This window comes from Arachis duranensis, unplaced genomic scaffold (assembly GCF_000817695.3).
Source record: "Arachis duranensis cultivar V14167 unplaced genomic scaffold, aradu.V14167.gnm2.J7QH unplaced_Scaffold_75098, whole genome shotgun sequence".
Lineage (NCBI taxonomy): Eukaryota > Viridiplantae > Streptophyta > Magnoliopsida > Fabales > Fabaceae > Arachis > Arachis duranensis.
Window position 1 is genome coordinate 1 of NW_026265083.1, and position 15,117 is coordinate 15,117.

Below are 15,117 nucleotides of genomic sequence, written 5' to 3' on the forward strand. Positions count from 1 at the left end.
TTCTGTTGTGAATTCTGTTAGAAATTGGAGAGGATCTCTCTCTCTCTCTCTGAGCTGGTAGTTCCAACTGTGTAGAACCTTTTAGGGAGAGCTAATTGGCCATCCCGGTATATCAATAAAGCTTGATCCTTCTGCTACTACTGGTCCTATCAACTGGTATCAAGAGCTTGAGGATCCCGACGCTGAATGGTGCAATCGAGATCGAGAAAAATGGAGTCACGATTTGACACGATTGAATCGCGCATGGAGGAGATGTTTCGATCGATGCAGGAGACGCTACAGCGCTTCGATTCTCGAATAGATGCGTTCGAAAATCGCGTGCCTAATCGGAATGAGCGTGGTTCACCGGGATCGCACCTGGCCGCAGGCTCATCGGCCGGAAGCCGCGGCGCGCCGGAGCAATGGCGAAAGCTGGAACTTCCGATCTTCCGCAGAGACGACGCGGTGGTTTGGGTTGAACGCATGGAGCAATTCTTCTTGCTGCGCGCAGTGCCAGAGGAGGAATGGCTCACGGTCGCCACCTTTGCAATGGAAGGAAGGGCATTTACGTGGTTCAGGTGGTGGGAGGCGACGGCGCCGGTGTTGTAGTGGCGGTTTTTCAGTGCGGCGCTGCTGCGGCATTTCCAACCGGAACGGCTACAGAGCCCTTATCAAGTGTTGTTGAAGCTGAAACAGACGAACTCAGTGTGGGACTATGTTGACCAGTTCGTGCTTCAAGCGCGGCCCCTCCGTGGAATTGCGCCAGAGTTGCTGATGGATCTCTTCTTGAATGGACTAAAACCAGAAGTAAGGGAAGAATGTAAACTGTTCCCATACCAGTTAGTGGACGAGTTAATGGAACTGGCACAGAAGGTCGAAAACCGCAACGCTGCCTTGCGAGGGGCATCGGGATGCGGTAAATCACTGGCTCCCAACTTCGCCACTGCCAATTCAACCGCTACCAAAGTGGTGCATCCCGCTACAGCGTCCACCTCTGCAGCAAGCAACAGCGTGGAATCGACGACGGACCCCTTGTGACGGCGCGGATTGAGACATCTCAGCAACGAGGAAAATAGAGCTAAGCGGGCCAAGGGGGAATGCTTCCTCTGTGACGAACCATACACTGCAGATCACAATTGCAAGAATAGAGAGTTCAAGCTTTTAATCATGGAGCCAGACTTTGAAGCGGATTGGAGCTGGTAGTTCCAACTGTGTAGAACCTTTTAGGGAGAGCTAATTGGCCATCCCGGTATATCAATAAAGCTTGATCCTTCTGCCACTACTGGTCCTATCAACTGGTATCAAGAGCTTGAGGATCCCGACGCTGAATGGTGCAATCGAGATCGAGAAAAATGGAGTCACGATTTGACACGATTGAATCGCGCATGGAGGAGATGTTCCGATCGATGCAGGAGACGCTACAGCGCTTCGATTCTCGAATAGATGCGTTCAAAAATCGCGTGCCTAATCGGAATGAGCGTGGTTCACCGGGATCGCACCTGGCCGCAGGCTCATCGGCCGGAAGCCGCGGCGCACCGGAGCAATGGCGAAAGCTGGAACTTCCGATCTTCCGCAGAGACGACGCGGTGGTTTGGGTTGAATGCATGGAGCAATTCTTCTTGCTGCGCGCAGTGCCAGAGGAGGAATGGCTCACGGTCGCCACCTTTGCAATGGAAGGAAGGGCATTTATGTGGTTCAGGTGGTGGGAGGCGACGGCGCCGGTGTTGTAGTGGCGGTTTTTCAGTGCGGCGCTGCTGCGGCATTTCCAACCGGAACGGCTACAGAGCCCTTATCAAGTGCTGCTGAAGCTGAAACAGACGAACTCAGTGCGGGACTATGTTGACCAGTTCGTGCTTCAAGCACGGCCCCTCCGTGGAATTGCGCCAGAGTTGCTGATGGATCTCTTCTTGAATGGACTAAAACCAGAAGTAGGGGAAGAATGTAAACTGTTCCCATACCAGTTAGTGGACGAGTTAATGGAACTGGCACAGAAGGTCGAAAACCGCAACGCTGCCTTGCGAGGGGCATCGGGACGCGGTAAATAACTGGCTCCCAACTTCGCCATTGCCAATTCAACCGCTACCAAAGTGGTGCATCCCGCTACAGCGTCCACCTCTGCAGCAAGCAACAGCGTGGAATCGACGACGGACCCCTTGCGACGGCGCGGACTGAGACATCTCAGCAACGAGGAATATAGAGCTAAGCGGGCCAAGGGGGAATGCTTCCTCTGTGACGAACCATACACTGCAGATCACAATTGCAAGAATAGAGAGTTCAAGCTTTTAATCATGGAGCCAGACTTTGAAGCGGATTGGTTACAGCATGAGGCAGTTCCGGAAACAGGGGAACATGGACAATTGGAGCTTAAATTCATGAGCTTGAGTGGACATCACAAGTCAATCAAAGCCTGGGCAAAGGTAAATGGCCGCCGTGTACGCGTTCTCATAGATTGTGGAGCTTCGGATAACTTCGCGACACCAGAGATTATCACCGAGTTGGGCCTGAGAATTGACAACACCCCTAAGTTCCAGGTCAGGGTAGCGGACAGTACCAATACTGGGTGTCACACTCCAATTCAAGGAAGTGGCAATCAAGGAAGACTTCTTCATCTTCCCAACTGACGAAGCGGAATTTGTCCTGGGACTGGCGTGGCTAGATAAGTTGGGAGACGTTCTTGCAAACTTCAAAAAATCACGCCTTCGATTTCGGAATGGGGATAGCATGGTCACATTGCAGGGGGACCCGGAGCTGTGCTATGGAGGTATGCACCTTTAATCTGCAGTTTTGTCCATTCAAGAAGGGGGAGAAGGATTTATGGTCCAGCTGTGGCCCATGACTTTGCAAGCGGCTACGGTATTGCAGGTACCGCAGGTAATCGAATCAGTGTTAGCATCTCATGCTAAGGTGTTTCAGGCATTACCGGGGCTGCCACCACATCGTTACCATGATCATGCCATTCCACTAATAGAAGGAGCTTCAGTTCCGAATATAAGACCTTATCGTTACCCGCACCATCAGAAAGCAGTAATTGAACTAATGGTACGAGAAATGCTGGCCTCAGGGATAATTCGGCCAAGCTCCAGTCCCTATGCGAGTCCAATATTGTTGGTGAAGAAAAAGGACGGCAGCTGGAGATTTTGTGTCGATTATAGGGCATTAAATGGTATTATGGTGCTGGATAAATTTCCTATTCCCGTCATTGATGAGCTACTCGATGAATTGGCGGGAGCTGCAGTTTTCTCTAAGCTGGATTTAAAATCGGGGTACCACCAAATTCGGATGAGGGATCAAGACATCCACAAGACCACCTTCTGCACTCATGAGGGCCATTATGAGTTTCTAGTCATGCCCTTCGGCTTGACCAACGCCCCTAGCTCCTTCCAAGCCTTGATGAATGACATTCTTAAGCCTCTATTGCGAAAATTTGTCCTAGTTTTTTTTTATGATATCCTCATCTACAGTCAGGATATGGCTAGCCATGCCCTTCATCTCCAACAAGTTTTCCAGATTTTAGTGGAGAACCAGCTGGTGTTGAATGAGAAGAAATGCACATTTGCAGTGAGCTCAGTGGAGTACTTGGGCCACATTATCTCAGCACAAGGGGTCTTGGCGGATCCTAACAAAACTACAGCGATGCTAGAGTGGCCGGTGCCTACGGACCAGCGAGCTTTACGAGGATTCTTGGGCCTTACCGGCTACTATAGGCGGTTTGTGCAAGGATATGGGGTAATCGCCAAGCCGTTAACGGAGCTGACAAAGCGAAATGCGTTTGAATGGAATGACAGGGCACAGGAGGCTTTCGAAAGATTGAAGAGGCTGATGGCAGACCTACCGACTCTAGCAGTTCTGGATTTCAATCAAGACTTTGTTTTGGCAACGGATGCATCGAGTGAGGGGTTGGGTGCGGTGCTGTCCCAGCAAAGCAGACCAATAGCATTCCTAAGCCAAGCACTATCTCCAAGGGCCCGACAAAAATCTGCATATGAGAGGGAGTTGATGGCCATTGTCTTCGCTGTCCAAAAGTGGCAGCATTACTTGTTGGGTCGCCATTTTATTGTTCTCACAGATCAGCGAAGTCTGAAGTTCCTCACGGACCAGCGACTTATGGACCCAACTTACTTGAAGTGGACCACTAAATTGTTAGGCTTGGATTTTGAGATCCGATACTGGCCAGGCCTTGAGAATAAGGCAGCAGATGCGTTGTCACGGAAAATGATGGCAAGGGCGATTTCAGTAGTACATATGAACCTCTGGGAAACGGTGGAAGAGGAGGTGGCTCACGACCAAGAGCTACAAAAATCGCTGTTTGGAGACTTATTTGCGGTGCTTTGTGGGGGGCTACCCAAAGAAATGGTTGGAGTGGCTACCATGGGCTGAGTTTTGGTTTAATACCTCCTACAATGCCTCAGCCCAAACAACTCCATTTCAAGCACTTTATGGGGTTCCGACACCTATTCTTTTTCGGGGAGAGACATTTCCATCACATGTTGAGGAGGTGGCAGCATTGACGGCAGCCAGGGATGCGGTGTTAGCAGAGTTGAAGATGCACTTGGTGCAGGCTCAGCAGCGGATGAAACAGCAGCGGATAGGCATCGAAGAGATATCGAGTTCAAGCCGGGTGAGTGGGTTTATTTGAAAATGCAACCTTATCGGATGTGGACACTAGCGCGGAGGGTCAATGAAAAGCTAAGCCCTCGGTACTATGGACCGTTTGAAGTGGTTGAGAGGATAGGGGCAGTGGCATACAGGTTAGCCATGCCTCAAGGGTGCAGACTTCACCCGGTCTTCCATGTTAGCAAGTTGAAAAAGGCTGTCCCGCCGCAGCAGCAGGTACAGACGCTTCCACCAGGGCTGGCTGAGGACGGTGAGCTGGTGATGCAGCCATCCCAGATTGTGGCATCGCGAACCGCAGAAGATAGGGCCTTGGAGTATTTGGTGCACTGGGTGAGCCTATCTCCTTGTGAGGACAGCTGGGAGCGAGCAGCGACACTGCGGGCCACCTTTTCGGAGCTCCACCTTGAGGACAAGGTGGTTGTCCGAGGGGGGAGTATTGATAGAGAGGTGCCTACTACTAACAGGTTTGGACTGTGTTACAAAAGGAGAGGTAAATAGGGGTCAAGTAGAAGTGTTTTAGGAGTTGTTAGGATATCCAGCTGGCTGAGAGGTTGTTATAAATAGCTAGGATATAGTTGTTTAGGGAGGATAGTTTTTCTGTTGTGAATTCTGTTAGAAATTGGAGAGGATCTCTCTCTCTCTCTCTCTGAGCTGGTAGTTCCAACTGTGTAGAACCTTCTAGGGAGAGCTAATTGGCCATCCCGGTATATCAATAAAGCTTGATCCTTCTGTTACTACTGGTCCTATCAAACTTCCTTTCGAGTTCAAGCTTGTTCTCCACCTCGAAGTTCTTCTCCAGAAACTCAACTTGCTCGCTTATCAACCTCCTCTTTTTGCAACTACTACCTTGTTGCACCAAGCAACAATCACAATCTTTATTATTAACGCCGACAATGTTCTCTTCCTTCTCTATTGTGGCTTCCAACAAGGGCCTATTTTTTTATTCTGTTGCTACTAATATTCTGAAAGTTCACCACTGAATTTGATCCTTGGAAAGAAGGTTGAAAAGGATGAAGATAGAGAGGGTGAAGGGATAAATGGGTCCCTACTCCCTATCCATTTTCCAGTTATCAACGTGGCACTTAACGTACCAAAAAAAAAAGGGAAAGAAAGGGAACAAAGAGAATCAATGTCTATTTTTTTCCTTAAAATACCCTTCTTTTATTCTTCTCTTTAAAAATCATAATTTATTTTTTTTGGGTATGGTCAAAAAATGTTCTTTCTATTCCTAAGACTTGAACTCAACATCATTGGTTAGGAAACCAAATACTTACTATAACCTCACATTTGTTATTATTACATACAATAAATGAATCCATTAGTTCTTATAAACAATACAACATTTTCTAGAAATATAGACATAGCTAAACTCATCCATCCAAGAACTTTCAGGTCACCAAACACCCATCTCCATCAAAGGACCTGTGATAATGAATGAAGGATTCTTAAATTCCAACTATGTTATACAATTTTCAATGATACAAAATCAAAGAATGATAAAAAGTGCAGTCTCCAAATCAAACTGTACATAGAAAACACATTCTAAGAAAAGAACGACTTTTTCATCCTTTTCTTCTTTCTTGTAATTACAAGTTTTTCTCAAAGATAGAGCAGGACAGGCAATCAACAATTGATCAAGGTGAGTTTGACGAGTTGAACCTAGCACCATGACCATACAATGATGGTAGAAGCCATCGGAGGAAGCCAACAGTAGTTTCGCCTTTTGATCTCTTTGTCGAGTACTCAATCAGCATGTTCCACAGGTCCCCAACCGTCCATCTCTGTGACAAAATCCAACTAGCCACCTGCACAATATCGAACCCAAAGTTCCTACTAAGAATCTTAACATCAAAACAAGTCCATCTCAAGCTGAAAATGTTGCCGGCACTCAGCTGGATGGAGATACTCAACGGATGGACAGCATCCACCAATTGCAGAGAAACAAGTGATGAAGGAAGCAACGGATAATGATGATATTCATTGAAAACAAACCACAAAGATAGCTGCCAACACACCATTAAGAAGGAAAATTCAAATTACCTCGTCTAGGTTCTGCAACGCCTCCAAGCCAAATGTGTAGTATGCTATGAAAGGTCTTAGGGCCTGCATGGAACGAACCAACACGAATTCAACATTTTGAATTGTCACCAAAGAATGAAAATAATCAAAATATGTGTTACCTGTGAAGCAGCAAGCCACTGAATTATAGCCTTTAGTTCAGGATCTCCTCCAAATGCACCACATCCCCAGTTTCCGGTTGCAACCCCAATATTATTGCCCTGCTCCATCCGTTGGTAGTTATTTTGAAATTTTTCGAATTCATGATTTGAAATTTCTTCTTCACTTGTTTCCATATGTGTTAGCGTTGAAGCATCAAACTGCAAAGCAAAAGAGAAAATGTCCGGAAATATCTTTTATGAGAATTTCATACTCAAACATGGCTGTTCAACCAAAAATCCAATTTCTTTGTTTATTGACAGACATGATGAAAACCAACCTGTTCAGATGACCATCCATTCTCTTGTAATATTTTCTGATACTTCTGATATTTAAATTGGTATAGAAAACCACAGAATGCCTTATTGATCTCTCTACAGGAATTAGCAATTTGAACTTTTTTAACCATTGCAAATAATAATATTTTCCCAAATAATTGTTTTTGTAATACGCATTAGTTTAAAGGAATTGAACTGGAAAAGACCATAATAAATGAAAGAAAAATATAATTACAAAAATGAAGTATGGCTACTATTTATAATTATCTCTTGACGTAAATCATACACATTCCTCAAAATGATTGAGAAAATAAAGCTAAAACAAAGTTTGAAAAGAGTTTCAACTTTGCAGCGGATACATACAAAACACCCATTTATAGAGATTCAGGAACATAAACCAAGATTTACTAACCGTAATACAAACTTTTCCCTATATTGTCTCATCCCTGGGCTACATAATGCATCAATTGCAACAATCCTGGTTTTACGTCTTCCAAGATTGTCTACGTCCCTTTCATCCACATAATCACCGGAAAATCGAAATGATGATGCATACCTAAAGAATTCAGGATATACTTTTATCATTAGGTTACGAAGGACAATAAATACCATATTGGAAAACATGCAGCAACACAAAGAACAATAAAATGTTTGACCCTTTTTTTTCTCGGTGCATAAACAAAAAACAGTGAGAAGAAAAACAGATGTCGAATTTATCCAGTTAAAAAAAAACATACAAATAATAGACAAACATTAACAGAGGCAAAAACAGAGGAAATACACTATGCTAAGCATAATGATGAAGAAACATGATTTTCTTCCACCTTACTCGAGCAATAGGCATTAAAAATATTCTTCTCCAAATAGAAGTGAAAACCATTTTGTAGTGCTCACCCTGTATAACTCGAGAACCTTTCAACGCCAACAATATCTATAGCCTCGTTTTCCTCCATGGCTGTCAAGAAAAGCATGCCAGCAATCAATTCTGGACTGACCATGAAGCGAATTTCTTCCTATATCAGACAATTACAAAAGATATAATAAAAATAAAAATAAAAATAAAAAGAAGAAAAATTACACATCAGCAGGCAAAAATTTTCACCTGGCAAAACAATACCTCAATCTACAGTGTCTACAAAATGATAAAAGTTGCTAATACAAAATGTACCCCACACCATATACATATCCATGTAAAACATATCAGGAACTATGATCTAAACAGCTATCCTATTTGCCAAGAATTTAGGTCTCATGGTAATACTACACTGTACCTGTACACAGCCCCTTCCAAGAGCACCACCACCAAGATATTTATTTGCAAAATCCACTTCAACAGCTTCACCTGATTGATCTTCTATGTGTCCTGAAGTGTGAACCTATGAAAATGCCATAGTATTACCTTGTAAAGTAAATATTTCATTATCAACCAAAAAGAAATTGGCCTCCTAGTAGTAGAAAATGAATTTCCTTCAATTACCTCGAATTTGCAAAGAGGTATAGCCGAAGTGCTCCAAAAGTTAGACTTTGGGTAAGAAATTAGATCAGCATCACCTTCAAAGGGTAGTACTTTTCGCTCAAAAGAGACAACACCCTTAGGCATATCAGAACTTATCCTTTGAAAATAGTGAATGATGCATCGAATCTTACTTTCCTGCTTTTGACTGTAATCTTCATATAGACTCCTGAAAATGAAGAAAGCATAATTGATCTGTTCTATCCAAAATTTACATCAATTTTACTAATACATTCAGAAATTTTTGCAACCAGACATAATTTTATAATAGATAAATATTAGAAAAAAATGAAACTAGAGCAATATCAATACCCTCTCTTCCTATTTTTCACACCCATTCAGTCACCATTTCACACAGAAAACAGCATGACATTGGCTGCATCATCTTGATATCAATAGGGCAGCCCGGTGCACAAGCATCCCGCCATAACGCAGGGTCTAGGGAAGGGCCACACACAAAGGGTATGATGTACGCAGCCTAACCTAAAATTACATCCGTGGCTGTTTTCACGGCTTGAACCCGTGACCTTGAGGTCACACGGAGACTGAGACGAAGAGAACTCGGCTGTTGCTCCAACAGTGCAAGAAAAACAAAAGACTAAAAACATCAAATTAACAAAGAGAAAGAAAAGCTATAGATTCCATACGCAAACAATTGATCGAAATTGATTATTTGAAGCTGTTTCATGTATCTGTCATGGTCCGGGAATAGGCAAAAAAGCGAACACCCAAGAAGAGCAGCAATCAACTCCTAAAAAGCAAAGAAATGATAAGGTTGACTATAATAACCATAGTCATCAGTAGTGGCAGCCATTAAGCAAGTTATATTATTGAGTAAGAACATACAATACAGCAAGTAACTGTAATTCTAATGCCGTTGGAGTAAAATCACATAAACTCATAGCAAAAGAAGCAAACCCGGGAAAGGAACACAATTCCTGCTTCCTGTGAATCCAACATGCGAAGACCGGTTCCAATCATAGCTCCCACATTTAAAACCTTATCAGCATTTTCATAGTGTGCTTCCAACAAAGATGGCAACCTCAAAAGCAAGCTCCCCAATGCTGGAACAACCTCCTCAAACCACTTCCTTGATTCCTCCCTAGTCATCAGCTGAAACAAAACAACACCGCATAACCCCAAAATCCCAACTTTAGAATAACCCACAATTCAAAATTGAAAATTGAGTGGGAAGTGTGTAATTACCTCGTCGAAGAAGAGGGAGTATCCAAGAGAAGTGGAAGGAGCCAAGGAGTTGGAAGAGAGAGAAAGAGAGTTTCTGATGTCTTCAATGGCGGTGAAGAGGATGTGGCCTGAGTCAACGTGACTGTGAAGAGGTCCTCTGGCGAGTTCTTTGAGCGCTTCAACCACATGCGACGGCCAAAACAGTGTGGAAGAACGCATCACCACTGGTAGGTACGGCAGAAACGATCTCAGGTCTTCCCTCTTCTCCATTTTTCTCTTTTTCTTGTTACGCCGTTTCACTAACAAGGAACGAATACTCTTCAAAGGAAGGTTATGAGAACCCAATCAGTCATGGAACCACTCTAAGTACTGATTTATTAGCAAGGTTCTGAAAACCGGACCGGTCATCAAACCGTTCTAGTTACTGGTTTACTGGTTCACTGGTCTAACCGGTCCAACCAGTGGTTCAACCAAAAAAACCGTTTTAAAATAGAATAATAAATAAATTATAAATAGACATCTTAAAATGTAATTATAGTCTAATATAAATCTTAAAATATCTTCGAAATTTAAAAGACACAATATAAATCTTATATTGTGTCTTTTGCTTTCTTTTTTCTTTTTCCTTCCTAAAAAGTTAAATACAATATATGAAGATTTAATAATTTACAAATTTGTTATGATAAAGATTACGTATGAAACAATATGATATTTCATAAAACATATATTACCTAGATTTAAGACGCAAATTATAGATAACATAAACAATGTCATATCCGAGCATTACAAAACTTCCCGCACAAGACAAATTGTCTCGAGAAATGAAACAAAATATACAAGATCTGGAGCATGTGCTTAGTGAATCCACTACAGATGCTGATCTTCCACCACTGTAAGCTATTATTCTTTTGTGGTATTTCTTTTCTCTACCGGTTTAATTACCTGGGTTGCATTCTTCTTGATCAGTTATTGGAATATAATGTTTGCACATGTATAAAATTTAAACTTAAATCAAATAGCAGCAGAAGAAATATTGATAGTCATTATTGTATCAGTACGCTTGACTAGAAAAGAGAACGATGCAAATTAGCAAAGAAAAGAAAAATAACTAAATACTATGTTTTTAAGTTATGGAAAAAAAGTATGCCAATCCCTTTTTCACCAGATAAAGAAGAACTATTGTCCATTATACATATTATGAATGGAACATCAAAATGGATGCCAAAAATATCATCCCATCCCATTGCAAATGAAGTTGACATTTGGAAGGAAATTATTAAATTTTCTAGGTTACCTGTCCAACCAAGTGATCATCGAAGCACATCAGGAACAGAAAACTACAACAAGATTTGTGTTTCTTTTTGACAACCAAAACTGAATCTAGTAAGGAGAAAATATTGTAAAATCATAGGGCAAAACTTCTGCTCTCAAAACATAACTAAACGCTGGTTTGTACGCATGTATTCATTTCTATCATGTTTTTACACTTTTATGTAAATTTTGTTCTACCATAAGTTGTTTAAATATTAGTATTTGCAATTTGAATCATGTGATTCAGTAAACATGCTAGCAATTGTATGTTGTGAATCCATGATAGTGATTCTTTATCACCAACATATGATTCCCTTGCCTATTGCTGGGTTGGGCTAGTATATTATTCTGGAAACCATTCTATCTTAGGGTTTAATATGCCCCCCTTTTTTGCAGTATACCTGAAGCTATTGCTGTGGAACTTACCTTTCTGGATCAAATTCTCCTTTTTCCATGTTCTTTCCTTTATGAATTACTCTAAGATCACAATAAATTTTATGTGGTATTTTGTTACAGCATTGAGAACAAGTCACAGAAGATGGAAATGAAGACCAAACATTCAGATTTCAGAGAAGATGAAAATGACAAGCTACTTACCTGGGTTCGAGAAGCCAGCGAAGATGAGGAGGCTTGCCGAGTTACTGGGTTCTGGACATGGGGAAGAGGAAGAAGCGGCGGTGCTGAGGACCTGGGACGGCGGCGGCGCTGATGACCTGGGAACAGCGGCGACGATGGAGGGCTAGGCGGCTAGGGTTTCTTCGATTGAGAGTTCTCTCATCTCTGTTCTCTGAGGACCTGGGTTAGGAATGAATGAATGATTGGGAGAAGAGAGGGGGGTGGGTCACGAGTGGATCACTGCATCCGTTTCCTTTTTTTTTAAATTAAAAAACGACGCCGTTTTGTCCGAACCGGCCGGTTACCGGTCCGGTTCAACCGTCCGGTTCTCAACCGGTTCAACGGTTTTTTGGCGGTTTTCTTGCGAGCGGTTATAAAGAGAGGACCGGACCGTCTGCATTACTGGTTCCCGGTTAAACCGGTTCGACCGGCCGGTCCGGTCCGGTTTTCAGAACCTTGTTTATTAGTTTATTGGTTTAATTGATCTAATTGTATTTTAATCGAAAAAATTATTTTAAATTATAAATAAACATCATAAAATATAACTCTAATTCACTTTATCTCTATAACAACAGTGTCATTCAGACAACATAATTATTGAATACAATGCAAAACTACTTATTTATTGAGATCTTACATTATACAAACAACTTTTATGACTTAACTTTGCACATTTTCAATAAACAATTGTAACCAGTATTATTTTTTTTTATTTTTTTTATTTTTTACAATGATATATACAAATCACGTATAGTACAAAATTACAAACTAACTGAAAATAGATATGAACTTAGATGCATGATCATATAGTGCAGTGAGGTGAAATTTTTGTCTTTGTTATTAATATAAGATTATACAATGCTCCCCTGTGAATTTGCTCTAGGAACCAGAGAGCATACATTCATGAAATTTGCATACATTATAATATTCATGAATTCACAAAATATTTACTCTAGGAACCAGAGAGCATACATACTGGACTAGGCAAGTAATGCTTAACTACATTGAATAAATTTGCATGACCTTGATATGACTTTGACTAATAACACATATAAATATGCATTGAAAAAGTACAAAATTTCAATAAACATTACTAAACAGCGACAAGAAAGAACAATCATCATTCAACAACAAACATTACAAACAGCAACAAATAATCACACTATTACCAAATTAAAAAATAATGAAAACTATATAACCCCAATCATAAACACCATTACCAAATTAAATAAAAATCAACCGAAAATCACCTTGCAAATAAAAAACTCAATAATTACATCAGTTATCCAACTAAATAATTGCATCACAGTTATCATAAACTGATTTCAAAGCCTAGGAGCAGAGTGAAATTAAAAACATGAAGCATATAATAAATCAAAAGATCACCAATTACAAATTTTTTAATAAGAACAGAAGTTAAGAACAATAAAAAATGAAAAAAGCTTCAACAGTTTTCAACCCAATTTTAATAAAGCTCATCACAATGATTAACAACAACAAAAAGTACTGAAGGAACAGTGAATCAATAACAGGCAGTGCAAATTTAAAATTTAAAAGTTATCAATTTAAAATTTATCATCAAATACAATCAGTGAGCAAAGCCAATCAACCAAGCACTGACTGACTGAGTATTCTATTCTGATTTTGTGATTGGGAAGCAAAAAATTCAGCAACAAATTCAAGTTACAGCAACAAATTTAACAAATCCAAGTAAAGTCCCAATTTACAGCAACATTTAGATTAGCAACAAGGCAAATTTGATTAGCAATTCAGCAATATACAAAAATACAGGGAGAAGGAAAATCTGAAAAAAGAGAGAACAGGGAAGCGATGGTGCAGGGACTCACCAACAGTCGACGGTGAGTCGGCGACCACCACACAGAAGGCGACGAAGCAAGAAACAACCTCACGAGTTGCTTCTGCCGCTGGAGACGAGACAGACGAACCACGAGATGCCAGTGACTGAGATGAGACTCGAGTGAGACTGGGAGCAGGCAGAATCGAGCAGAGACAACCACGGACGATGAGCAACAACCAACACGCACAGCTCGAGCACTCACTGGCAGAGGGAGGTGCGAGCAGCCGAGCACAGAGGAGAATGGCGAGATGCGAGCAGCCGACGTGGAGGATCCGGCGAGAGACCCGAGAGCACGAAGATGGAAGTTCTTGAGTGCGACAGACGGCGACAGCAGTCTCTCACTCCGACAGACGGCAACAACTATTGGTGGAGGCTAGGGTTTGCTTTCTTTGGGGGAGGCTAGCACAGTTTGCTCTTTGCTGAAGGAAGGAGTTGAAGAAGTGGGGAATGGAGGAGGGGATTTAAATATGATTTTCGGACTCAGTAGGTCCTTCCGAGTTAGAAAATGTGTTTTCTGCGAAAAACCGTGAAAAATCGCAAATTGACAGTCGAACCGGTTCAAGTCTGCTCGGTGCTGCGCGAGAAGCAGTGAAAATAGCTGAAAACCTTAGAAACATATTAGAGATGGAAAGTCGGGCGTTAGTGTTAAAAGTTTGGCCCGAAGTTGGGCCAAACGATCTAAAAACGCTAACGGGTTGAACCGGGCCCAAGTTGAGCCCAAGTCCATCATATATAGGGGTGGCAGTGGGGAGGGTAGGGGCGGGTTTTTGCCCTACCCGACCCCGCCCCGCCGTCCTGACATGCATATACTACCCGCCCCCATCACTACCCGCGGGTAGTAAATAGCATATCACTTTCAACATCTTCATCATCATTAAAAGTTTGCAAATCAATATTTAAACCTGAAAATTAAAAGAGATAACAATTAACAAATTAATTGGTACTATGAAAAAAATTAACATAAATGAAGATTAATCAATATATCACCTTTACTTCCCAAAGGTGCCCACAACCAACTTTGGCCACACATCAAAGCTTCAATTATGTCTTGTTTGAGCTTTGCGCAATGATGAAGAGAAATCACACGACCACTTGTACTAAAAGCAGATTCAGAGACAACAGTAGACACCGGAATAGCATATATATCCTTAGCTATTTTTGCAAGAACTTTAAATTTCATCTGATTGTTCTTCCACCATTTCAAAACATTAAAGTTAGGATCATTTGGAGGATGAATTTCCTCCTCAAGATAATGATCAAACTCAACATTCACATATGAACTCCTTGTCATTTTTCTTCTTTTAAGATACACCATGTAATCATCACCCCCAAATAAACTTGCATTTTAACTTTCATTAAGTTCTTTTGTACCAACACCAACACCAACACCGACATGTGACACATCAGAACTCATTTTTTGAGTGTATTCATTAACAAACTCATTACACAACTGATGAATTCTATCTAGGGGTGGCAAGCGGGGAAGCCCGCCTCGCCCCGCCCCGCCTAGTGAGGTGGTCCCAGAATCCCAGCCCACCCTGCCTAAC

At 41.8% G+C, this 15,117-nt stretch overlaps 1 protein-coding gene across 4 annotated transcripts; it reads right to left on the reverse strand.

The window, feature by feature from the left end:
• Nucleotides 1-5,863: 5,863 nt before the first annotated feature.
• On the reverse strand, nt 5,864-11,932 carry LOC107458110 (poly(ADP-ribose) glycohydrolase 1). 4 transcript variants are annotated; one of them, XM_021127574.2, is made up of 14 exons: nt 11,695-11,932; nt 10,518-10,728; nt 9,808-10,085; nt 9,520-9,714; nt 9,249-9,352; nt 8,566-8,770; nt 8,360-8,464; nt 7,983-8,101; nt 7,501-7,644; nt 7,091-7,184; nt 6,774-6,971; nt 6,634-6,696; nt 6,253-6,398; nt 5,864-6,015 (listed from the first exon to the last, which is right to left on the reverse strand). In XM_021127574.2, the coding sequence occupies exons 2-14, from the start codon at nt 10,558-10,560 to the stop codon at nt 5,982-5,984; spliced, it is 1,728 nt and encodes a 575-aa protein (XP_020983233.1). In that variant the 5' UTR covers nt 10,561-10,728; nt 11,695-11,932; the 3' UTR covers nt 5,864-5,981. The 4 variants fall into 4 exon arrangements, with proteins under 4 accessions (XP_020983233.1, XP_052112745.1, XP_015931814.1 ...); XM_052256785.1 differs by having other exon boundaries at nt 9,808-10,104; XM_016076328.3 differs by lacking the exon at nt 10,518-10,728.
• Nucleotides 11,933-15,117: the final 3,185 nt, after the last annotated feature.